The sequence below is a fragment of the Lissotriton helveticus genome, chromosome 11 (assembly GCF_964261635.1).
Source record: "Lissotriton helveticus chromosome 11, aLisHel1.1, whole genome shotgun sequence".
NCBI classification, from domain to species: Eukaryota; Metazoa; Chordata; class Amphibia; order Caudata; family Salamandridae; genus Lissotriton; species Lissotriton helveticus.
In genome coordinates this window covers 596,534,410-596,561,008 of record NC_136072.1, presented here as the reverse complement: position 1 = coordinate 596,561,008, position 26,599 = coordinate 596,534,410, and the positions used below count along the sequence as shown (strand labels likewise).

At 49.1% G+C, this 26,599-nt stretch overlaps 1 protein-coding gene across 2 annotated transcripts in view; it reads right to left on the bottom strand.

Annotated features, from left to right (window-relative positions):
• RASA2 (RAS p21 protein activator 2) overlaps window positions 1–26,599 on the bottom strand; it is a 555,017-nt gene that overhangs the window by 92,144 nt on the left and 436,274 nt on the right. For both annotated transcript variants that reach the window (XM_078666395.1, XM_078666396.1), the window contains 4 exons: window positions 22,286–22,372; window positions 22,087–22,164; window positions 18,056–18,129; window positions 12,066–12,172 (listed from right to left, as the gene is read on the bottom strand). In XM_078666395.1, the coding sequence (XP_078522521.1) occupies window positions 12,066–12,172; window positions 18,056–18,129; window positions 22,087–22,164; window positions 22,286–22,372 (346 nt within the window). The remainder of the gene's footprint in view (window positions 1–12,065; window positions 12,173–18,055; window positions 18,130–22,086; window positions 22,165–22,285; window positions 22,373–26,599) is intronic.

Here is a 26,599-nt window from a genome sequence, read left to right as displayed (position 1 = left end):
ACAGCTGTGAGCCCGTGCGTGAGGTGCATCATCAGAGCCGTGTGAATAATAACAGCTGTGAGCCCCGTGCCTGAGGTGCATGATCAGAGCTGTGTGAATAATAACTGTCAGCCCCGTGCCTGAGGTGCATCATCAGAGCTGTGTGAATAATAACAGCTGTGAGCCCCATGCTGAGGTGCATCATCAGAGCTGTGTGAATAATAACTGCCAGCAGCCCCGTGCTGAGGTGCATCATCAGAGCTGTGTGAATAATAACTGAGTCAGCCCAGTGCTGAGGTGAATCATCAGAGCTGTGTGAATAATACCTGCGTCAGCCCCGTGCTCAGGTGCATCATCAGAGCTGTGTGAATAATACCTGCGTCAGGCCCGTGCTCAGGTGCATCATCAGAGCTGTGTGAATAATAACAGCTGTGAGGCCGTGCCTGAGGTGCATCATTAGAGCTGTGTGTATAATAACTGCGTCAGCCCCGTGCATGAGGTGCATAATGAGAGCTGTGTGAATAATAACAGCTGTGAGCCCGTGCCTAAGGTGCATCATCAGAGCTGTGTGAAAAATAACTGCGTCAGCCCCGTGCGTGAGGTGCATCATCAGAGCTGTGTGAATAATAACAGCTGTGAGTAACAGCATACTCTTGCACACACTCTCACTGCTCACCAATTCAAAGTTTGCTAAAAATGTTATGCAACGCATTGTCATACACAATGCCAATAACTCAAACTTTAATGCTGCGAGACCTATTGCATTGTAAATGCTTGTTATTCTTAGCTAATTGGTCCGAGTGTGTGTAATCAGTCCTTGATAGAGTGAATAAAATAAATGATTCACACACTACTGATAAGCCTAACTGCTTGACCACACTACCACAAAGAGAGCTGCTAGTGATCATGTAATTAAGCCCCAGCTATACCTCAGGGGATCCCCTGGACTCTGTGCGCACTATACCTTACTTTGGTATAGATTCCTACACAGTCTGATCCCCCAGAGTTCCAGAAGATTGATATGGAGCCAGGACTCCGCTGGAGCCAGGACTCCGCTGGAGACCAGACGCCTCTGATCTCCTTCTCTCCCTGATGGCGCCCCATCCCAGGAGTGTCAGATCTGGTTGGTAAAAGGAGAGGGTTGTGCCTCTGACCCAATCTTGGTTAATTAACCACCACTACAGTTGCTGCGCAGTCCCCACTGAGATCTGGACATAGTCAGAAAGATTCCGCTCATGCTAAACCCACTGGAACTTCAGGTCCCACTGCAGAGCCCGCATATGCCATCTGGTATGATCCACCAGCAGGATACAGGAGGCCATGAGGCCCAGCAGCCTCAGGGTCATGGTCACCGAAATCCGGGATAGAGGCTGAAACATCGGTATCATAGCCCAAATATCCCGGACTCGCTGCTAGAGAGGATAGGCCCGAAACTGCACAGTGTCCAGAACGGCTCAGTTGAAAGGCAGCGTTTGAAAGGGAGTCAGGTGTGACTTCGGCATGCGGATAGTGAACCCCAGCAGTAGTCTGGAGGTGGGAGACGACAGCCTGGGGCGAGCCCACCTTTAACAGCCAGTTGTTGAGATAAGGGAAGACTGAAACCCCTGATATGCGCAGATGAGCTGCAAACACTGCCACCACCTTAGTGAACACCAGAGGGGCACTAGTAGGCCAAAAGGGAGCACAGTGAATTTAAAGTGAACCGTAGGTAAAGCCTGTGGGCTGGCAGGACGGGGAGCATTTTGAATTTCTCCTTCTGGAGGAAGAAGTTGCGGCCTGGCAGTCTAGGATAGGACACAGGCCTTTGTCCTTTTTCGGTACCAGAAAGTAGCAGGAATAACAACCACAACCTACTTCTGGCACAGGGACCCTCTCTATGGCTCCCTAAGCCAAGAAAGACGATACTTCCTTGCAGAGAAATGCCAAATGATCCTCCAGCATGCTATCATAAGAAGGTGGAATGGAGGGAGGAGTAGATTCAAAGGGGAGGGTGTAGCCCCATTCGGACTATTTACAGAACCCACCCGTCCTACATGATGGGCTGCCAGTGGAGATGGTGATGGTGATGGCGAATCCTGCCTTCAACTCGCTGATGAGGGGCCTGAAACGTCCGACTAGGAAGGTTTGGAGGCAGTGGCAGGGGGGAAAGGATGGACTGGCCCACTCGCTGGCTCCCTGACCCGCGAGGACACTGGGTCGCACATCTGCAGCCACACAGAGGCTGGACAGCTTGCATGCACAGGTGGCTGCGCAGGACGTGGCTGGGTGCCCCTTCAGTAGCCACGAAAGGGATGAAAAGCAGACCAAGCTGGACAGGTGGCCGCAGTAATGCCCAGGGATCTGGCCGTAGCACGAGAATCATTAAAACGCTCAAGTGCCAAGTCTGCTTTGTCGTCAAAGAGGTGAGTGCCATCAAAGGGCGTCTGAGTGCTACTGATGCGGGAATCATTCTGCCCAGTGAGTTGGTGGTGGCAAGTCCACAAGGTATCATGAATTTGGCTGCATCTCTCCCATCTGCAACTGCCTGGGAGACCACAGCCCGTGCCCCCTACGGGCACTGAGGCAGCACCTGCGCGACCGTTTCCCAGATGGTATGGGAGTATCGGCCCAAGAGGCAAGTGGTATTCACGGACCGCAATGCCAAGCTGGAGGAAGAAAACATCCTCGTCCCAAGATGATCCAACTTCTTGGATTTCCTATGTGGGGGAGCAGAAGGGAATGCGCCCTTTGAAAATGAGGCTTGGACCACCAAACTCTCAGGGTAGGCATCTTGCGTCCGGAACGATGTGTCGCCCGGGGCGCTGGGCGATTGTCCTGTCCACAGGAGACCCTGTGCTGGGCTTGGGCCAAGTGTCCACAAGGGCATCATTAAAGGCTTCATTGAACCGAAAGAGGGGTTCGGAAGTGGAAGCCGCAGGCTGAAGCACCTCTGTCAGGAGATTAGTCCTGACAGGCACTGAAGGGAGCTCAAGGCCCGGGACCTCAGCTGCCTTTCACACCACCACAGCATAGGAAGCTCCCCCTCCGTAGCCACGGTAGGGGAAGAAAGCAAGCCAATGAAAGGGGAAGTGTCTAGAGCAGTGGCATCACCCAGGTCCATTCGCCAGTCCGGTTCCTCCCGCTGGTCAGATAAAGGGTCCAGCTGCCCCTTCCATTCCTCATCACCACCCTATGACTCAAATTGAACACCAGGAATGAACACAGGAACGAAAGTTCGCTCGTGTCGGAATTGATGTTCATCTGGCTCAGTGTCCACTTCAGGGACAAGGTGGGGTTGGTGCCAACCGCAGGCATGGTCGGTGCTGGGAGAGTCGTCGTTGGAACCAATACCGGATCGACAGGGGCCCTCCGGAATCGGGGCCTGAGCCGCCTACGTCAAAGGCCTAGTGCCCCCAAACGAGTAAGCGGACCCGAAGGCGCATCAGCAGAGCCGGGCTGCCTAAAAATGAGGTGCAAGGCCTCATAGAACTTTTGGATTTGGGCAGGAGATGCTCCGGATCACGGAAAAGCAGGGAGGTGCAGAGTCATCTCACAAGGCTGCTCTGGAGACAGAGCTTTTGAGCGACGATGCTCTAAGTCCCGCATCGGGTCAGCTGACAGACGGGGTGAAGTGGAAGAACACCTGTGCTTCTTCGACTTCTTCTTGTGTTTTTCTGACTTACCCGAAGAACTCCCCAACGACTGAGTGTGATGAGGAGTGTGGGCTCGGTGACCATCATAGAAACCTTCCTCTCAAATGAGAGCGAAGCGGAGCCAAGCACTAGCCCTCCAATAAATTTTTGGATAGCTCCTGCTAAGCCTTTGGGTTCATGGCCAGGCACTCGGAGCACAACTTCAGGTCGTGGTTGTGCGCTCCAGACACCAAAGGCACACGAGATGCGGACCAGCCACGGACATCGCCTAGTGACAAGAGCTGCAGGGCATGAAGGCAGGCAGACGTTGGTACATCCTCAACACACCAGGAGTGCAAGACTCAAGAAAAAAAGTCAACAAAAGTCAAAAAAGACTAGCCAAAAAATGACTAAGGGGTAAGCTCTCCGGATCTGCACTAGGATTTTGCGGAAAAAGAAAGAACAGATGTCAGCGCGCATGGGCGGCATCTACATAGGTCCCGCTACAACGACGCAGATGAGACGTACAGCCTACCTACGCCACCTAATGGGGAAGAAAATAAATATAAATATAAACTTACTTGCTTTGCCGACGCATCTGTTGAGCGCCTCTCCTCGATCTTCTTGTCTTCTTCCCGGCTGCAGCCTGCACCAGAAGCATCCAGGCTTTAGTCTTTGCCAGCCAATCACTACACTGACTCAGCGTCGTGATTGGTCTGAGCGTCCTGTTTGGCCACTCAGGCAGTGCCTGGAGAGGCCGGGCATGTTCTCCAAGGGGCTGGCCATTCCCATCATCTGTCCCCTGGGTGTTTTGTGACTTTTGTGGGTATCTGGATAGGTCTTGAAGAAGGTGGCCGCTCTATTCTCTCTATGCCACCGCAATGCACGTCGACCGAATGACCAGATCCTGACGAACATATGTAACACACTTGGTCGTGGAGGCCTTGCAATCTTTAGTCTCCTCTTTTCTCAGATGCGTCTCTATGTGAATGATGTATGAGTCTGTATGAGTTTTTGTATTTCGTGTTTTAGGTATATGTAAATGTTTGTTTTCCGGGGATTACTTGTTCAACAGCATATTGTATGTATTCCTGAACTCATCGTGGGAGCACTGTTGATCTTTTTATACACAAAAAAAGTTTTAAAAAGAAATCAATTTACGTTTGATACATATATGAAAAACATACAAAGAAGTTAAATAAATAATGATAAAATCGATTTTGCTAGTCCTGTTCATATGATTACACTTCTGTTAAGCCCATGCTGAACTTATGGTGTGTTATGATAAAAAAAGAAAGATAAGTCTTGAGGGTGATTTTCACTGTATCCGGGCGGCAGATACACCATCATATCCGGTACTTTACACAGGGAATACATGACCATCTGAAGCATCTACGCTCCCACTCCTCTGGGGCATACGATTATTCACAGGATCACACAACTGTGTGGGAAATTCCCAGAGGGTCTGACATGGCTGGGAGGGGACTGGACGTCATGCTGCAACTAGACAGAAGGCGAAAGTCAGCTCGCGAACCCCAGACATGTAAATCCAAATTAAACCTTTTAGCTACTACCCTGGGTAGGTCAGAAATATGGCGTATGGCGTGCCTACCACCCCACCGAGAAGGGGTTCACATTCCAGTCAGCCGCACATGGCTCACTATCCAGACTAGATTACATCTTTGTGCCACACAACTATATACACAGGATATCACACATTTCCATTTTGCCCAGCGGACTGTCTGACCATTCTCCCGCCCTCCTCCAACTCCACACGAGATCGCACAAACCTCCCTTTAGGTGGCTTATGTCAAGAGGCTCTTGGCCTGGCCATCTCAGAGTATCTCACATTCAACACGGCCTTGTCCCCGTCCAGCATCACCCTCTGGGAGGCCCTCAAACCCACAATCCGTGGGGTAGACATAAGCTATCGAGCAGGTGAAAAGAGTAAACGCCTAGCCCAAATTGTCGAATTAGAAAACAAGCAGAGGTCCCTGAAGCCCAACTCGTCAGGGGTACCTGCCCAACACTATGCCACAATCTACTACTAAGGCAGCAGGAAATACACCAACACCTCACTGAGGAGGCACATGGGATCTGACTGGCGTCACGACATAGAATCTATCAATGGAAGTATTAGTCCAGCAAAATGCTACACCGAATGTGTCAAACCGCGTCGTCCTCCAACAACAGTCCTGACACTCCGAGACACGGAGGATGTCCTGTGCTCAACCCCGGAGGAGGTAACTCGAGTGTTCGCAACGTACTATGCCTCGCTATATGAGCAGAGGGAATGCCTTTCAAGTATCCTAACAGGATAATTCCTAACTGATATACCCCCTAAAAAACTTCCAGATCATATGCGCGACCAATTAGAGGCCCCTATAACCATAGATGAACTTAGAACCGCGCTTGCCAATACACGCCAAGGTCGAGCACACGGCCCCAACGGGTTCCCAAGTGAAACCACACATGACAACGCTGGGTCCACACCTACTGGGAACACGTCAAGAAGCCATGGAACAACGCATATTACCTCCTGACTGATGGCATGTCGAAATTGTTGCATTCCCTAAACCCAGTCGTCCCTCGGAAGGCTCATCCTCGTACAGACCGATTTCCCTCCTGGACAAGGTACTCGCTGACTGCCTCTATGTGCATTCTTGATTTAATTCATCTAGATGAGTCCGGCTTCATGCCACACAGGTCCACCAGACACAACATCCAGTGAGTCCATAATGCGATTGTGAAAGCTCCCGAACTGGGCTGACCCACGGCTACCCTAATAGCCGACCTAGATAAGGCGTACGACTCCTTAAGCTGGATGTACTTATTTCAACTTCTCAGATCAATTAATTTTTTCCGGCGCTTTCTGGCATATGTCCAGCTGCTTTATACAGACCTCTCAGCCTCGGCCGGACATAGGTCGGCACCTTTCCCTATAGGCCGCGGTACACAACAGGTTTCTCCCTTGTCCCTGTTGCTATTCGCACTAGCAGTAGAGCCCCTGGCATCCTGGGTGTAGCAAGAGCCACTGATCAGAGGGTTCGACCTAGAATTCTTCACATCCTTCAGGTATTCGGGGAGACTTCGGGACTGGATACGAATCCCTCCAAATCGGTACTATTTCCTATCTGTGGGGACCCTTGACACTGCTTCTAGGCAGGTCGTTCCCCACGCCGCGCAGCTCCACCTGATTGCGCCCCTGCTCCTAGCCCTGCTGCTGCCGGGTTCGAGGCCCGCCGTAGGTCCTGCTTGCATTTGGTTTATTTCTGTACTTGCACTGTGGCTGGATATTGTATTTGTGCTGTGCTTGCCTGGTTTCTGTGTTTGACTTGTCCTTTTTGATCAACTGTACTTGTTGAGCCTCCCTTTGCCTTCTGTTCTCCTCGCTGCTTTTTTTTCATTCCCGCTTCCCGCCGCTGCGTCCCCGCCCCCTCGTAGTTCATTCGCCTCCCCGCTCCCGCCTCCCAGCTGCTCCTCCCTCCCACCACTCCCGCTATGGCGGCTGCTGTGCAGCCGGTGCAGCGGGCGCCCCGAAGGCAAGCCCGTCTGTGCCTGCACTGCACCCAGCGCCAGTACCCCTGGCCCCCGCGACGACTGACTCAGTTATGATGCCAGCACCCTCCACACACTCAACCCCGGACGAGAATACGCCTGCTACCGGGCCACCCGAAGCGCACCCAAGGACCCTTCACCTGCGGGACCTGCAGCTTCACCAGCATCCGCCCCGCCAAACCACCGCCCAGGAAAGAACCAAACTACCTCAGATGTATCCTCCTCAACACCTGCTCCGCCAGCAAACATGCCGTTGAACTCTGGGACCTGCTCGACTCCACCTCCCCATACGTCGCCTTCCTAACGGAGACTGGCTGAACCCCACCTCAGCACCCGACATCGCCATAGCTATCCCGGAAGGCTACAAGATGATCGCACCAACGGAGTAGGAGGAGGAATCGCCGTCGTCCACAAGAACACCCTCAAACTCTCGACCAACACCGACAACACCCTCATCACCGCCGAACACCTGCACTTCCAGATCCACAACAGCCCCAACACCAACACCACCCTCAGAGGGACCCTCGTCTACAGACCCCCGGAACCCGACCACAGTTCAGCGACTCCATCGCCGATTTCATCAGCACACACGCCCTCGCCTCCACGGACTACATCCTCCTTGGGGACCTGAACTTCCACCTCGAGAACAATGACGACAGAAACTCCACCACCCTTATCGACAACCTCTCCAACCTAGGACTCAAAAAACTCGTCACAACACCCACCCACGACGCCGGCCACACGCTCGACCCCATCTTCTCCGCAAGCCCCCACGTCTCCTTCAACCACACCACCGAACTCCACTGGACCGACCCTCGCTGCATCCACTTCACCTTCAGGAAGGCCACCACGCACCACTGCACCCAACAGATGCCTCGCCCCTACTGGAGCAAAGTCACAGATGACCAGCTGACCACCACCATCGTCCAGAGCCCACCTGCCGACCCCACCAACACCGATACCGCCGCCCACAACCTCAGACAATGGATCCACGACTGCGCCAACACCCTCGCCCCACTCAAGAAACCCTCCAACAGTCACACCAGCAAGAAAGCCAGTTGGTTCACCGAAGACCTCCAGGCCTCCAAACGAACATGCGGAAAAATCCGAGAACGAACACCGGACAGCTACGCAGCCCACAAGAACGCCACCCGCAGACACCGTCTTCTCATCAGAGCTGCCAAAAGGGCCTCATTCAAAGACCGCCTAGACGACAACGCACACAATAGCAAAGAGCTCTTCAACATCGTGAAGGAACTCTCCAACCCAAGCTCCAACACAAACACCCAACCCTCGCAAGACCTGGCCACCTTCTTCCACCGAAAGATCGCCGACATCCACGACAGCTTCAACGACGACGAAACAAGCAAGATCATGAACACCATCCACTCTGGATCACCGTCAAACCCATGCCCACACCACATCTTCAACGAAGCCAGCACAGCCATCGCACCCCATCTCTGGAAAGTAATCAACATCTCCTTCAAGACAGCAACCTTCCCGGAAAGCTGGAAGCACGCAGAGATCAACGCCTTACTCAAGAAACCCAAGGCGGACCCTAAGGACCTCAAATTTTGGGCCCATCTATCTGCTCCCATTCCCGGCGAAGGTCAATTAGAAAACCGTCAACAAACAACTGACCCGCTACCTCAAGGAGAACAGCATTCTGGACCAGTCCTGGGGCGGTTCCGCAGCAACCACGGCACAGCACCCACAGCACCGAAACCGCCCTCATCGCCGCCACCGATGACTCAGGACCCTGCTGGATAACAGAGAAACAGCGGCCTACAAACACGCCTCCACGACGCCGGGATCCAAGAGAAGGCCCTGGACTGGACCACCTCCTTCCTCTCCGGCAGAACACAGAGCGTCCGCCTCCCCCCTTTCCGCTCCGAGGCCACCAAGATCATCTGCAGCGTACCCCAGGGCTCATCCCTCAGCCCAACGCTGTTTAACATCTACATGGCACCTCTTGCCCACGTCGCCCGACAGCACGACCTCAACATCATCTCCTACGCCGATGACACCCAGCTAATCCTCTCGCTCAGCAAAGACCCCCACACCGCCAAAAACAACCTACACCAAGGAATGAAGGCCGTCGCTGAATGGATGATGAACAGCCGGCTGAAGCTGAACTCGGATAAGATGGAGGTCCTCCTCCTCGGATCAACCCCTTCGGCTTGGGACGACTCCTGGTGGCCGACAGCACTGGGAACAGCTCCAACACCCACGACCACGTACGCAACCTCGGGGTCATCCTCGACTCCACCCTCTCCATGACTAAGCAGGTCAACGCCGTCTCCTCCTTCTGCTTCAACACCATCTCCATGCTCCGCAGGATCTACAAGTGGATCCCCACCACAACGAGAAGAACGGTCACCCAGGCCCTAGTCAGCAGCTGGTTGGACTACGGAAACCCACTCTACGCAGGAGCCTCGACCAAACTTCTGAGACGGCTGCAACGAATCCAGAATGCCTCCGCACGTCTGTTCCTCGACATCCCCCACCGCAGCCACATCACACCCCACCTGAGAGACCTGCACTGGCTCCCCGTCAACAAGAGGATAACCTTCAAGCTCCTCACCCACGCACACAAAGCACTCCATAACATCGGACCATCGTACCTCAGACCACTCAGCTTCTACACCCCCACCCGCCAGCTCCGCTCCGCCGGCCTCCCCCTCGCCACAGTCCCCCACATCCAAAGAGCGACCTCCGGCGGCAGATCATTCTCCCACCTCGCCGCCAAGACCTGGAACACCCCCCCCCACCCACCTACGGCAGACCCAAGACCTTCAGAAGACTCCTCAAGACCTGGCTCTTCAAGCAGTAGCAGCACCCCCCACCCCCAGCGCCTTGAGACCCTCACAGGTAAGTAGTGCGCTTTACAAATTCTATGATTGATTGATTGACAAATGCTATGATTGACCAAGGCCGGGGGACATAGGCCACATAATTATCTCATGCAGCCGATGACTTCAAATACCTGGGAGTCTTCATGTCTCCTCTGCCATGATCTTGTGGACACACAACATCAACCCATTACTGACGGGCCTGCACGATGAAACTGCAATCTATTCCCATCTACCGTTGTCATTGTATGGACGGTCGGCGATTTTTAAAATGGTCTCCCTACCCCGGATATTATACAGGTTGCAAAACTACCCATATAATATTCCCCGCACATGGTTCACCCAAGTTAATGCAATCTTAAATAAGTTCCAGGGGACAACATACTGCGAGGGAATCGCGGCGGTGGATATATACACTTATTATGTAGCATCACACCTGTTGATTATTAATGAATGGTGGTACAGCTCACAGGCAGACCCAGCCTATGCGTTGGAACACTATTATGGAGGGCATTCCAATCCAGAGGTTTCTTTACAGCAACATAAATCTGGATTTCCTACTCCCTGCCAGCAGAATCGTCATCCAGCTCTGGCGATACACAGTCAGAAATATGGGCTGCTAAAACCGCCTGACACAGACGACCCCGCTATGGCATGGCAAATATTGGAGCCCCGTGGCAGAGCTCCCTGGCTTCCACAGGTGGGACCTTATAGTCATTTCCACCCTGGGCGATGTGATGCAGGGTACTGCCCTTAAATCGTTCCTGCAATTGAACAAAACTTCCGATTGCATAAGACACAGTTTTATAAGTATTTACAACTAACACACGCACTGACTCCCCTGATTCGCCCGTTAGAAGATCTACCAGAATTCCACCCCCTTGAGGGCCGGCTACTGACCGGGGACTTAGGGGCACATAAGATTTGTCGGATTTATCAGACACTGACCACCCATACACGCACTACATTACATAAAAGGGTGTGGGAGGAAGGCCTGCCAGATATCACAGAAGATGATTGGAGAGAGGCCCTTGCCAGCCCCAGCGGCGCTGCATTCTCCATGCGCTACCTTCTCATCCAATTCAAAAACCTCCACTGCATATATTTCACACATTCCCGCTTGTGGAAGATGGGAGTTATTCAGTCCCCTATGCGCCTCAGATACAGAGGGAACCTTTCTCCATACAGTTCATAGGCCAGGCCAGCCACAGTGCAGCATTAGTGCTTGTCCCCTGGTGATCCTGTTAGAAAACTGCAACATGCCTCTACCCATTCAGCAGCCTGCTTTGAGAAGGTATTAACTACAAAGGGGGTTTATTATTCAAGCCTACTGTCAACTAGGACATCAACAGCCAATTCCGGGCATCCTCTATCCTGCTATGAGTGAGAAAATATCTGAATATTTCACATTACGTAAACCAGTGAAACAGTAAGTCTACTGAATATATTAGACACTGTATAATTCAGCTTTATTTAGCCTCATCCTAAAATTCAAGCCACCCAGCCTTAAACCTAACTGGAAATATTATGGTACATTAAAAAAATGTATGTGCAACCACACAATGGGCAACTGGGCAACGTGTGTCCAATAACTGAACATTTGAGCAGCAACCCTGTGTGCTCTCTGTGTAAATTACCCCAAGCATTGCCTTCTCACCAACGGCTGCTGACTGGGTAATGCACAGTGACCTTCAGTATGACTGTGCAGTGGAGCGTCACATAGCGAAGCGCATAGGACTCACACCTGTATTGTATATCTACACTAGGGGCTCTTAGACGCAATGTCTGTACCTGGCTGGCAGGGAATGGAACTGTGTGGCCAGGACAGAAAAGTATTTATAAAAAGATTCCCTGTATGCAATAAGCTTGAACACTGCTCTTGAAAGATCCATCTATTTAGCCTACAGCATCCCTTAACCCGATTCACCAGCATCATGAATCCAGTCATGCCAATAGTATGTGTATGAGGGATTTAGCTTCAGTGAAGATGTAATTTGTGTATGCAAAACAAATCTTCTGGAATAAAAGCAAACATTCGTATAAAATTATTTTTAAGTGAGTTTACCTCGGTGCTTGTGGTAGGTGAGTTCTTTACTTGTTAAACAGAACCAACGTTTCTTAAAATTCTTTTTCCGGATTCGATTTCTTCCTAGAGCTCTTTTCAACATTTCACTGATGAATACAAAAAAAAGTTTAAATGTTGAATTATTTGGAGAATCAAACTTTACTGTTTGTCAAACAAAATAACCAGTAAATGTTCCATTGGTGCTGCAAGTGGTTTTCATACCAAGCACTGATCGAACTTATGGATCATTGAACTTCTAATTTTCACCTAAGAATATATTAATGGGTCACAATACTTTAAAGAAAGTGGTAAGTACGCTGAAATGAAACAAATGCTACTCCACATATGAACGCTTTGAAGAAGAGAACAGAAGCATGAATCAAAATATTAGTTACCAGCTGTGGGAAGATGGTTTCCAATGCAGGGAAGAGAAGCTCCACCATATCTTGCATACTAACAAGTGTATATTACTTATACTCACTAATGCCTTGGATGGATTGTTTGTCAAAAAACTGAATGTGCCCTCATAACCATGCATCTTGCGAAACTAATCAGCGATCAAGCTCTCTTGTCGAACTACAGACCAATTTCTGTCCTACCAACCACTAAAGAGTCCTGGGAACTGTAGTAACCTCACATTTCACCTCTGCTTTGAAATCTGACAATCCTCTCTGTGAATTTCACTGTGCCTTTAGACCATGATACAGTGCAAAACATATATTTGGTATAGAAAGACTGCAATCCAGTGCTTCAGATTATTCCTCTCAAAGCATAGTCAACAGATAAAACATGGCCCTTACTATTCCAACATTTCACAAAAACTTGTAGAGAGAACCAAAGAGCTCTTCTCTTTGCAGACACTCTTAAACAGTTGTATGCCATATAAACCAGCTTCAAAATCCACTGCCATATGTACACCATTATAAACAAACTATTTTGGATACCACAAGATCAGGAGAACTTCTACTCTATGAAGAACTGCCTCTTTCAGGTGCAACAATTGATGGCTTATCACTTCCTATGCAAGAATAAAGATAAAAGGACTGCCTGCTACTTAGACCAGTGGCACTTTACCTGGCTGGATCAAACACCAGGGTCATATTCTCCTAAACACTATCATGTAGCACACAAATGACCAAAGAAACCCAAAAGGGCTCCAATATGACATTCTTCCTAAACTGTACACTCATGAGCAAATTCTTCCCAATCTCGTTGTGGCACTCAAATTACTGCAAATGCTCTCCAACTTAAGAATGAAAGGTCACGTTTAGCCAAAAAAAGGCTGTACTGTATGGTTGTGTAAAAGAATGCTGAATGAGCATACAAGGAGTGTTATTTCAAGAGTCCTCTTATGGACAAGGTAAACATGATGCATTTACACGTGACCTATTTTGTGATCCACAGAGCGAACGCAATTTTAGCTTGAACCACTTTACAAATATTCACATGGTAATACATTTTACTGGGGCTTCCATTCAAATAGATACAATTATAAATCAATGTGAAGGTTCTCCTAGCTCCTAACAGCAGAACCCGCGTAGAGGTTCACACTGCAACTCACCCAGTCCATCTCACAAAATCGGAGGCAGCTGAGATGTACAGTAAAGCCAACATGGTTGAATTCACATTGTCCACTACCCAGCAGGAAGCTGACAGGATGCCACAGAGAATGATGCTTTTTCCATTAAACTATGATTTGTGGTTGTAGAAAACGATTCTATTGGCACAGTTACTATCTTACTTTGTGTCAGAACGTCATCCATTGTAGAAGGGGGAAAGGTGTGTGTGGTATCAAAGGTGGGAATATTTAAAAGGGATCAAGAATGACTAACTATATTTTTCACTGTGGTGATCCCAGTTGTCATGCAGCAAAACTGAAATATTAGCTGAATTTGACTGGGTGTTGTTTCTTTACATGCTTCCTGCAGCCATTCCTCTTTGACACTGCAGAGTTTATTTCACATATGTGGAAGACGTTTTCCACACAATCAATGGTACTTCTAAGGAGCTGAGCCACAGCAACTAATGATTTGCTGGGTCACAGAGGTAAGGGTCAACATTTTCAGACAAACCTGCACACATATTCCATTCCAGATCTAACTTTGTAAAGTAAAGCTCATGCTACCCGGGACATCAATTCCTTTACAGATCGCTTGTTTTACTTCTTTTTGTTACACAAAGTTCCAAGTCACACTACAACAGAAGCCTATTTGCTTATTCTAAGAGGGGTACAAAAAGTACTTTGACATTGGTTTTGAGATGGGACATGCCACATCTTGCAACATCATTCTCTATCAGCTTGCTGACTTCTGGAGCTAGACACAAAGCCTAACAGGAGGAGAACTAGCTGTATCCATGCCCTGCACAAAATATCCTTACAATCATTTTTGAAAAAACTGACTGCCACCACCAATGCTAAGACATGCAAATATTTTCTTAACAGAGGAGAACATGAGAAAACATTTTTTTTTTGTTTAAGCAGAAAGGAAACATTTTCATACAGCAGTGTGATAGGAAATGTAACCAGTCCAAAGCTATTATTGCTATTTATAACCAATGGAAATAACCAACAAAACAGTGTAATAAAAAAACAATGTTATCCTACTGTTCTGAATGCATGGTTGGGCTAAAACAGAAATAAGCAGAAACACCCTAAAATGTCCATCAAATGCAAGCATGACTTTATCATAACAACACATTCAGTTCACTGGTGACCGCTCAGCCCTCCACAGGGCTTGGTCGCCCCACTCACTGCTGCCGCTCCTGCCTGCCTTTGCCGCCTCCTGCCTGCAGATTCCTTCGCTCGCTGCCCGCTGCTCCTGGGAATTTCCCGCTGCCCGCTGCTTCTTGGAATTTCCCGCCGCTGCCTCCCTGCGGCCCGCCCCCCTGTGATTCCATTCGCCGCCCCGCTCCCGCCACCCAGCTGCTCCTCCCTCCCGGCTCCTTACTTATGACGCCCCCAGAGCGACCGCGCAGCGGACGCACGCAGCGGGAGCACCGATTGAGCGCCGAAGGTGCGCCAAAGGTAAGCCCTTCTGCGCCCGTCCCGCGCCCAGCGCCAGGACCCCTGGCCCTCCCCGCCGAGGCAAGACGACCTGACTGACCTACGACGCCGCCACTCTCAACGCACTCAATGCCGGCCGGACCCACGCCTGCTGCCGAGCCACCCCGAGACGCACCCACGGATCCTTCACCTGCTGCACCTGCAAGTTCACCTGCCTACGAACCTGCCCCGCACCCGCCAAGACAAACACCAGCAGCAACCACCTCAAGTGCATCCTGATCAACACCCGCTCCGTCCACAGACAGGCCGTGGAACTCTGGAACATCCTCGACGCTACATCACCGGACGTCGCCTTCCTCACGGAAACCTGGATGAACGCTTCCTCTGCACCCGACATCACCATCGCCATCCCGGACGGGTACAAGATCATCAGGAGGGACCGCATCAACCAGACCGGAGGTGGCATCGCCATCGTCCACAGAAACACCATCCGCATCACGACCGACTCCAACGACTCCTTCGCCGCAGCCGAACATCTCCACTTCCAGATTCACACCGACCCTAAGACGACCCTCAGAGGCACCCTCGTCTACAGACCCCCGGGACCACGCACACAATTCAGCGAAGACATCACAGACTTCATCAGCCCGCACGCCCTCCCCTCCACTGACTACATCCTCCTCGGGGACCTCAACTTCCACCTGGAGAACAACAAAGACCGCAACACCACCGCCCTGCTGGAAAACCTCGCCAACCTCGGACTCAAGCAACTGGTCAACACCCCCACCCACTACGCCGGCCACACGCTTGATCCCGTCTTCTCTTCCAGCAAGTACATCACCTTCAGCCACGCCACCGGACTCCACTGGACCGACCACAGCTGCGTCCACTTCAGCTTCAAAAGATCCACGACCCACCACCACCCGCAACAGGTACCTCACAGGAATTGGAGCAAGATCACCGCAGACCAGCTCACAACCTCCCTCAGCCAGAGCCCACCCGCCAACACAACGGACCCCAACGAAGCAGCCCGCAACTTCACACAGTGGCTGACCGCCTGCGCCGACGACCTCGCGCCACTAAAGAACCCTCCCAGCAGACCCAGTAGCAAGGCGGCATCCTGGTTCACCGACGACCTCAAGGACTCCAAGAAGACCTGCCGCACCCTCGAGAAAGCCTGGCTCCTCGACCGGACCACCGACAACATGACCGCCCTCAAACACGCTACCCGCAAGCACCACCAGCTCATCCGCACCACCAAGAAGACAACGCCCACGACAGCAAAGAGCTCTTCACTATAGTCAAGGAGTTCTCCAACCCCAGCACCAACGACATCACTCCGTCACAAGACCTCTGCGACTCCCTCGCCTCGTTCTTCCACCGCAAGATCGCCGACATCCACAACAGCTTCGGCGCCCCACCCACGCACCCAACCGTCGAACCAATGCCCCCCACCGCCACCCTTCGCACCTGGACCACGGTGACCACCGAAGACACAGCCCGCACGATGAACACCATCCACTCCGGATCACGGACCGACCCCTGCCCACACCACGTCTTCAACAAGGCCGACTCCACCAACGCACCCCAACTCCGGAACATCATCAACGCCTCCTTCAACACCGCCACCTTCCCGGAGAGCTGGAAGCACGCCGAGATCAGCGCCCTCCTGAAGAAACCTACAGCGACCCCACCGATCTCAAAAACTTCCGCGCCATCTCGCTCCTCCCTTTTCCTGCTAAAGTCATCGAGAAGATCGTCAACAGACAGCTGACCGCCTTCCTCGAGACAAACGGATCCCTCGACCCCTCGCAGTCCGGCTTCAGAGCCAACCACAGCACCGAGACCGCCCTCATCGCAGCCACCGACGACATCCGGACCCTGCTCGACAAGGGGGAAACAGTGGCCCTCATCCTCCTGGACCTCTCCGCTGCGTTCGACACGGTCTGCCACCGCAACCTAGTCCAGCGCCTCAGCAACATCGGTATCCAAGAGAAGGCACTGGAGTGGATCATCTGGTTCCTCGCCAGAAGAACACAAAGAGTGCGCCTCCCCCCGTTTCGCTCCGAGGCCACCGAAGTCATCTGTGGCGTCCCGCAAAGATCTTCACACAGCCCCACCCTCTTCAACATCTACATGAAACCTCTCGCAGCCATCGCACGCCAGCACAACCTCAACATCATCTCTTACGCCGACGACACCCAGCTGATCCTCTCCCTCACCAGAGACCCCGACACCGCCAGAACCTGCCTACACGAAGGGATGAAAGACGTCGCCGAGTGGATGAAGGACAGCCGCCTGAAACGGAACTCGGACAAGACGGAAGTCCTCATCCTGGGATCTTCGCCCTCCGCCTGGGACGACTCCTGGTGGCCCCCAGCCCTGGGCACCGCACCCAAGCCAACCGACCACGCACGCAACCTGGGCTTCATCCTGGACCCCTCCCTCTCGATGACCAGACAAGTCAACGCCGTCTCCTCATCGTGCTTCAACACCCTGCGTATGCTTCGCAAGATCTTCCGCTAGATCCCGACTGAGACCAGGAAGACTGTCACCCAGGCACTTGTTACCAGCCGACTGGACTACGGAAACGCCCTCTACGCCGGAACCACACCCACTCACACAAGTCTCTCCACGACCTGGGCCCCAAGTACCTCAACGACCGCCTGACCTTCTACACGCCCACCCGCCAGCTACGGTCCACCAGCCTCGCCCTCGCAGCCGTACCACGCATCCGAAGAGCCACCGCCGGAGGAAGATCCTTCTCTTACCTGGCTGCCAAGACTTGGAACTCCCTCCCCATCCACCTTCGGCTGACCCAGGACCATCTCGCCTTCAGGAAACAACTCAAGACCTGGCTGTTCGAGCAGTAGCATACCCCTCCCCCCAAGCGCCTTGAGACCCTCCCGGGTGAGTAGTGCGCTATACAAAAATGGCATGACTGGGATTAAAACCAAAGATCACACAGAACATTCAACTGTTTTACCCTTCTTTCAGAAGTAGTGGTTCACTCAATCCACTTGGCTCTTTACTTCCAGTAGATGAAATTTCTTCTAAAAACTACAAGAAAAAAGATAATTAGGACTGAATTATCAGCAAACTCTCTTCTGACATATATTTACTGTACGCACTATAAATAGACGCACCCTTTCAGATGATCTGTAAAAGACAGAACTCACAAAAGAGAAAAGTGTATGTTTTCACTATAGACACTAGTAGGTGTCTCCATGAAGGGATTCCCTTAGAGTCTTATCCACATAAGCCGTCCCAGCTAAAACAGAATACAAAGTAAACCTTTTCTCTGATAGAGACTGTTTCATTACAGCTTTTACAGAAGTATAGATACCAGAACCAGTGGTGGTTCACTTGCTTGAAAGTTTTGTTGCCCGAGTGAGGTCCTACTCGGGCCAAAGTGGGCTTGACTTTAAAAGACTTGAAGATGTTGAAAAGGGTTTGTTGTGTGCGTTGTCCAAAGAGTCAAGAGCTGGTTCTGCAGACAACCAGTGGCTATAACTGAAAGCTCTGCTAATTCAGTCTTGTTTCAGGCTGTAGGTCCACATTTTTTCTAGTGCTAACTTCCCTCAAAATCAAATAGACACATCTCATTCTTTTTAAAGAAGCTTACTTAAGAAAAAAAGGAACACAAATCCATAAACTATTAGTCTCTAGGAAACCACATTCTGGGCTACTAATTATCTACATAGCTCTTCACGTGTCCTAAATGAGTCAAATAATTACTTAACTTAGTCCATACAAGGTAATAACTCCGTAAAAAGCACCACAAATTGTGAGTGTTTCTAAGCTCTAGAATGTAGATCTTGCAGCAGAGGGCCTGCTTTGGGTAACTAGGCCAATGCTCTTTTTAGATGGACCACTAAGTATTTGTCCACATAATACTGGAATGAGATTGGCAAGGTTGGAAATCCCCTCCATAGCCACGAAAAGGGCAAAAGGCAGACACAGGCCGATATGAAGTGGAGAGGCTCAGGGACTTGGCCGCAGCCCGAGAGTCCTTGAAAAGCTCAAGCGCTCAGGGCCGGACTGGCCATAGCAGGCACCGGGCATTTCCCCGGTAGGCTGCTAGGGTGGGGGCCGGTTTTGGGCCCCTGGGGGGCCGTATTTGTTACTGGGGGGCGGCAATATCGGCCCCTGTAACAAAATCGGCCGAAACCGGCCCTAGCAAACTGCTTGGCTGCACTCCCCCTCAAGGGGGGGCCGGCTGAGCAGTTTGCCAGGGGCCGGTTTCTGTTCCCAGTCCAGCCCTGCAAGCGCTGCATCTGCCTTTTCTCCGAAGAGACGGGAGCCATCAAAAGGCATGTCCACAAGGTTAGCTTGGACGTCCTCCGAAAAGCCAGAGGTCCTCAGCCAGGTGTAGCGCCGAACAGCCACTGTTGAGGTACTCACTCTGCCTAGCGAGTTTGTCGCGTCTAAGCCACATTGTATGGCAAACGTCACTGCATTTCTCCCATTTGTAAAAGCTTAAAAGGGGAGAGCCCAGTCCTCCTCCAAGACTCTTGGCAGCACTTGCGCAACCGTATTCCATAGCGAATTGGAGTAACGGTCCAAAAGGCATGCATTTTGTACTGACCGCAATGCTAGGCTGGTTGAAGAAAAGGTCTTCTTACCGAAGCTGTTCAGCCTTTTGGATTCCCTGCATGCCATAACCCAGGGAGGTGTCAATGCCTTTGGTATCACCTAGGTACGCATACCAGTCCGGTTCTAGATTGGTTGCAGGATTTTTAAGAGAGCTTGCTGCCCCTCCCAATCATTATCATCCCGCTCCATGTTGTCGGACGTGGCACCGGGTAAGGTCGACATGGTGCGACCGGCACCAGTCCAGATCCAGGAAGAGGAGGCCGTGGCGCAGGGGCCGGTGTTGCCGACCCACAGGGTCTCCTTACACTGGGCCTAAGGTGCCCGAAGGTGCACCAGCAGGGTCAGGCTGCCGGAATATGGCACACATGGCATCATAAAATTCTTTTAGTTGGACGGGGGTCGCTCAAGGCCCTGTAAAGGGAGGGAGCCGGAGGTGCCTGAAGGTGCACCGGCAGGGTCAGGCTGCCGGAATATGGCGCACATGGCATCATAAAATTATTTTAGTTAGATGGGGGTCGTTCCCGGCCATAGAAAGGGAGAGAAACACCGAGCTGATCCAGGCACCTGCTCCGCAGAGCGGGCCTCGAATGTCGGGACTCCTCTTTCTCATCACAGGACGGACTGGGCGAAGTCTAAGCACGCTTTGACTTCTTGTGCTTATCTGACCGCGATGACTTTGTCTAGGAGGAAGAAGACTTCAACCCCCCCCCCCCCCCGCCCCCCCCCCCCTCGAGTGGTGCTCAGTTCTTCCTCTTGACCATAACCAGGATCAAACAAGGCGACCTCTGCGGCACCGTATGCTGGACCGCGATTAGCTTTAGGGACCACTCCCTCAAAGCCTTCGGCACCATGGCCTGCCAGTCAGGGCACTACTTTGGATCGTGGCCATGCTTCACGCACCAAAGACACACCAGATTGGGGTCTGTGACCAACATGGAGTGGTGACAGGCATTGCATAGCTTGAACTCAGAGGTCTTCTTGGTGGACATAACTACTCACCAAACGAACTCGACAAAAAGTCGAAAAAAGTCTGTCAGAAAGTGACAGTGGGTAGCTCTCTTCGACGGATCTGCGCTGACTGGTGCTGAAAGAAAATAATTGACGTCAGCGCGCCAGGTTGGCACCTATATGGACGATGCAGACGTCATGACGATGGCAAACCAGACGACTATGACGTCATTCGGTGTCGACCGACCCCACCTAACAGCACGCAGGGGTACTGCTATCAAAAATCTTCTGGATCCAGCCTGATGCCTGGAAGTTCAAAGGTGAGGATTCTACAGCTAGATGTTTCTATCAGATAGGAGGTTTTTGTCTTGAGGTTTTTGTCTTGATTACTTTTTTATTTTTTTTTTATTTTTTTTTAACGACTGTGAAATTTCTGTATTTCACATTACACAACTTTTGTGACATTGCACAGCTTGTGAAAGTTTACATAATTTCGGTTTTCTGGAGATGGATCTGAGCAGATAAAATCTTGTGGAAGACATTTTCCTGTGGAACCAGTATCCTGATGGTATCTCAGGTAACTTTTGAATATAAGGTATGGTCTTCACAGTTAATTTTCATGAGGTACCACCAAGAGAATTTCACCAAATTCCACATGGTGTTTTGTAATTTTCATGAAGAAAAAGAGAAAAATCACAATTTTGCTCATCCTTAGCTTTGCCCATTGTGGGAAACACTCAGGAAACCTTAATACCTTCTGCTGAATAATATTAGAAGAGGGTAAATTAGAACGTCTGACACCTTCTGCCTTAGAGGATAATGTTTCCTTACTGACTATCTTCCCAGACCTTGGCAGGCAGTTCATGGATATGCAGAATTTCATATTCAGAGCGGCACATCTTTTGAATGTTTCTCCTCTACAGATACCAGTGATGATGTTTGTTTGAAACCCAAACTTGCACCAGATTGCTGTTCTACAATATGGGTATGACAGCTGAAATTCAATGGTCTTCGAACAATATGCAATTCATTTTAACGACCCTGTGTCCACTGGGGCTGTGTAAATGCACTGTCCAAGATTCCTACTGCCTACACTATATTTACAAATGTAGAGTCAAGGGAAGTAGGAAGAACGCAGAACACATTTAAACCATACAGTTCTTACATTTTGAATCAAGTTAGAGAGAGTAAACATCTTGTTACCTTACATATTTTCCTTCACCAGGCCTTAAAATGTAGCATTTCAACCATGTGTCAAGCCCTAAGAAAGTGTATAAAGAGGAGGTAATGTGTTTTTCTATGTTTTTATAAATTCCCCATTTCATGTGTTATATTGGGAACAGTTGCTGCAGGATTAAAATATTTTTTTTTCAAAATATTCGGCACAAAAAGGTTTGTGTGGGTCTTAACACGCATAAGAAATGCTACGTTAATTAAGAAAAACTATTATCAAAAACATTTGATTCAGATTACCTTTTTAACAGCATCCGTGTAAGCCTCTTCTTGAAAAAGTTTGAAAAACTCACACATGAAAGATTCTTTGAAGCTCGACTGAAAGAAAGTGTTATATTTAGTAACATTATCACTAATGTTCTAACATGAAATTCCATTACTACAAAAGAGGTATGGCAATGCCAGAAATGAAAAAAATAAAAAACAGCTGGAGACGTACCAGTTTGCTTTTGGACAAGCTTAACCAGCTACCCAAGGTCTGGATGGTTTTTGAGATGAGAGTCAATGTTCGTGATGTTTGTGGGTCCTAAAAGTGAAAATAACAGCATTATATTTCAAGTATTTTTTTAATGTTCATTCTCCATGAGCAAACAAAATGAAGAAAAAAAAACAGAGGAGTTCCCTGTTCTCAATTTAGTTAGGATAGATTGTGAATTCAATATTTAACCTCTTTAAAATCCATATACTTGCAAATCATCTAAAGAAAAGTTCTATATACAGATCCATGCCCAAATAGATTTTGTTTAGGGTTATTGCATTGAAGTACCTGAGCATAGACATTAGGCTGTTCCTAATTATTAAGGCATGTGCCCAGAGATTAAGAACTTTCACCAATTAGAAAAGAATCAAAAAGTTATCAGAAAGAAGTGTTGCAAGAGTCCAAATATGTTTGAAATGCACGTCAATAAGGATGTCCACAGTTGATCATAAGAGTTCCATGAACAAGGAAGTAGGTAAGCAGGTCAAAGCTGTACCAAATAGATCACAATAGATATGCTATCCTTTTTCCCCCAACAGTTAATTTCTAGTATCAAGTTAAAATGATTTATCCTAGATGTAGGAAGCTGGCTCTGTATATACTATACCAAAGTAAGGTATAGCATGCACAGAGTCCAGGGGATCCCCAGAGGTATAGCAGAGGTTAAATTAGATAATCACTAACAGCTCTCTTTGTGGTAGTGTGGTCGAGCAGTTAGGCTTATCAGGAGGGTGTGTTAATCATTTATTGTATTCACTCAATCAAGTATGGATTACAAACACAGAGCGAGAATCCAGACCAATTAGGTAAGTAAAACAAAAGGTATACCTATATTTTATTTCTAGAACCAAGCAAGACTTGGTACCGGAAAGTAGAATATGCTTTACTAGTAAATGCAGTTGTGGATGAAACTGCAATCGTTACATGTTTGTATTTGCTTTTAAAACAATTTATAATACTCAGAAATCACGTTTAGTTACTTTTAGATTACTTTTCAGTTACTTTGGGTATTGGAGGTGAGATGCTGAGATATCACACACTGGAGTCTACCACGGTCAGGTAACTACTCCAATTTTGGGATTAAAGCAAAGTTATTTCGTTTTCAATACTAAAGTTCAGCTCGACAGAACATTTTAAGAACATAAATCACAACATTGGTACCTATGTGACAAAGGTTATCGGTTTGCAGGTAAGTAAACGACCTGCAAGAATAGTTTTGGGATATTAGAACCAAGGTTTAGTTAGGCACGCCGGTTTTGCTGCCTCGGACGTCGTTGGTCCCCACAGGAAAAGAAATGTATCGCATCGACATGACAGTTTGAAAAATCGGTTTTATCAGAGTGCTCGCAGAACAGTCTGTAAAATTATAAACTTCAATAGATCTATCTAAGAACATATGAATTGTCTTTTGGGGACCCTCATACATACAAGGCACAGAAAATTATCTACATACAGGAGTGTCAACTCTCAATAAAGTCGTGGACACGTATATCTCTGAATCCCAAAAAAAGATCAACAGGAGAATTCATCATGGCAAGGCATTATTGAATTGGACCAATAAGGAGAGATTGTCTTATTTAGAGAACCCGCCAAAAAAGAAAGACTGCTAGCCAAATACTAGCATTGTGGTCGACCTACTTATAAGGCATTTGATTGTATCCCTACAGCATATGAATTGAGACGGTCCTGAAGAAGGTGGTCAAGATGAGGCTTATTCCACCGAAATGCGCATCGACCTAGTCATATCCGCTCAGCCCACGATATAGTCATGGAGACCTCAAACATCGCTGTCCCCTTCTGACCAGGATGTATCTGTGGTTCAGGGCTGATTGTTAGGGAGTTTGGTATGAGTGAGAATGAATGTGGATCTAATGGAGTGATCTGAATTGCTGGTATGAATCTAGGGGTGCACTGCAGACCAGTGTTTTTTGTTGTATAAAGAAATATGTAACTGTTTGTGCATTAATGAAATGTAGAAAAAAGAATAATATGAAAAAAAGATTTTGTAATAATATGTATGTCTTTTAAGGAAAAAGATTTTCTGTTCACTTTTTGCTATCATTAATGAAAATAAGTATAAAATATTTAGCAAAATTAATAAAAATATATTTGTTATTATGATGTTGGTGGCAGATTTAGCCCACATGTCAAAGAAATAGAGGTCAAGTGGGAGGTTGTATAATAGTATTGTTGTTGTGGTGGTTGTTCCCACTTTTCTACCAGAACTAACTCACCCTCAGAGGGGGCCCCCTTTATATAGCAAGGCACTCAAATTGCACCACCGGTTGCCGGGTATAGAATGCAGTGGCCCACTGTTAGCCAACGGGGCTAAGGGGGCCTTTGGTCAGGGACTTCTTACGAGCAGGCCACTCTGGTGTGGGAGCAAAGCTCCTGGGTTTAAGATCAGCACCGCAGGGGCAAAAATTAGCACAGGTGCTGCACCACCAGCGGCAGAGAGGGAGCCAGATGCAGAGTGCCAAGAAGACGTTGTAGTGTAGTTCCTATTATCCCAATAGGCTCTGCGCATTGGAATAATATCTTCAATAGTATAGACCTAGGACAGAGGTTAGCTAGGTCTTCTACTGACGATATTAGACTTAAAGTTTAATGTTTGCCAGCTAGCTCAGAGTTCACTAGAAACTTTCTCGAATAGACAAGGAGGAGTTTAACCTCCCTGGATAGACAAAAAGGAATTTAGTTTCTGACAACCATAGAACATGACAACTTTGCTCTCCCCTAATCAAGAGTGTATCTCTAGAGTCGTGTGAAAACAAAAGACAACTTATTTTACTCAGTCAGTTCAGTGCATTCTTAGTTTCACCAGATTGTAGAGAAAAGGAAGAGACGGGCGTGTTCAATAAAAGATGTTATTTATTGATCAGTCTCTTTTCTCGTACAAGAGAAATGAATCGCTATTATTGCAATACTTATAGTTAAGTAAAGTGCATACAGTAAAAATAGAATTATAGAATAATACTGTAAAAGCATTTATATGGTTTCTTAGCCATATGATACTTTAAAATAGATAAAAATAGATACATACATATATACATTTGACTAATCGTACTCAACTGGTGCTTCTAACTACGCCTACCCCGGTGTACCTGACCTAAGCCTAATACGTGGGAGGGGAGTAGATAAGTAGCAGTTTAAGTTAAGTTCGCTTGGCCAAGGGTCTGCTTCGAGAATTCTCTTCAAGGGGTTACTCAGTTCTGTACCTGGGATTTAGAAGGCTGGAGGGCTGGTATCTCTATCTCAGGTCTTGATATTCCAGCTGCCTGCGAGGGCGGCTTGGAAGCGCCGGAGCTGGATTTCTCGGCAGGAGAAAAGGCAGCGTCTCCTTCTCAGCGTGTCAGAAAGGAGGGGCAGCGTCTGTGGGCCTCGCTGTCAGCTGGGCTCCTCGGCAAGTCTCGCTGCTCCAATCTCGTCACCACCGCGTGTGTTTGCTTAAGGCAATGTCGGTAATATTTATACCTGAAAGGTGCCGAGATTGACGTAAGGATGGACATAAATACGTCAATAAGGATGTCATACGAACTGGTCGTTCGCACATTCTTTACTGAAGTTCTCGCTGAAATCAAAACAATGGCTTCGGGGATTTTCCCAGGTCGTTGTAGGTTTGATTTGTTTTGAGAACTCCGTATGCCTATTAGGGGGCTGGAGGAATAGTGCTCGCCTAATGAGATGGCACGTGCTATGACCTAATCAGATAACGTGGGTCTGTGCCGTTGTATGGCTAATCAGATAACGGGTTTTTGTGCAGTTGAATGGCTGCTAGTTAATTATTAACCAGACAAGGGTCAGAATTAGGGGGATCGATACACTACCCATAGTAAATACATCACAACGTTGGGGACCCTGTGGACTGCAATTGAGATCGCCGGTTCAAACAAAAGACTGCAGGCTAGGGCAGGGATGTTTCCTGAATGTGACCACCGGCAGGAGAGTTAAGTTGGGTTTTTTGGGGATGCGTGGTCACTGTCGGTTGGGCCATCCAAGGCCCTGAGCGTTGGGTGCAGCGGTGTCTTTTGGTGTCAGGTGCTCTTACCAGCTCCGGTCAAGGTCGGGCTGACCCTTCAGGTTGAGGCTGCAGGAGTTGGCTTGAAGCTTGAGGTAGGTTGAGGTGTCCTTTTCTTCCTGGTCAGAACGGCTCTTTGGTCCATCTTCTTTCTTCCTTGGGGTGTTTACAGGGGTATGCAGGTCCAGACCAATGGGTCTCTTCCTTGGTGTGGGTACACCCCTCATTATGCCACCCTCCAGTGGGAGGGGGGGGCA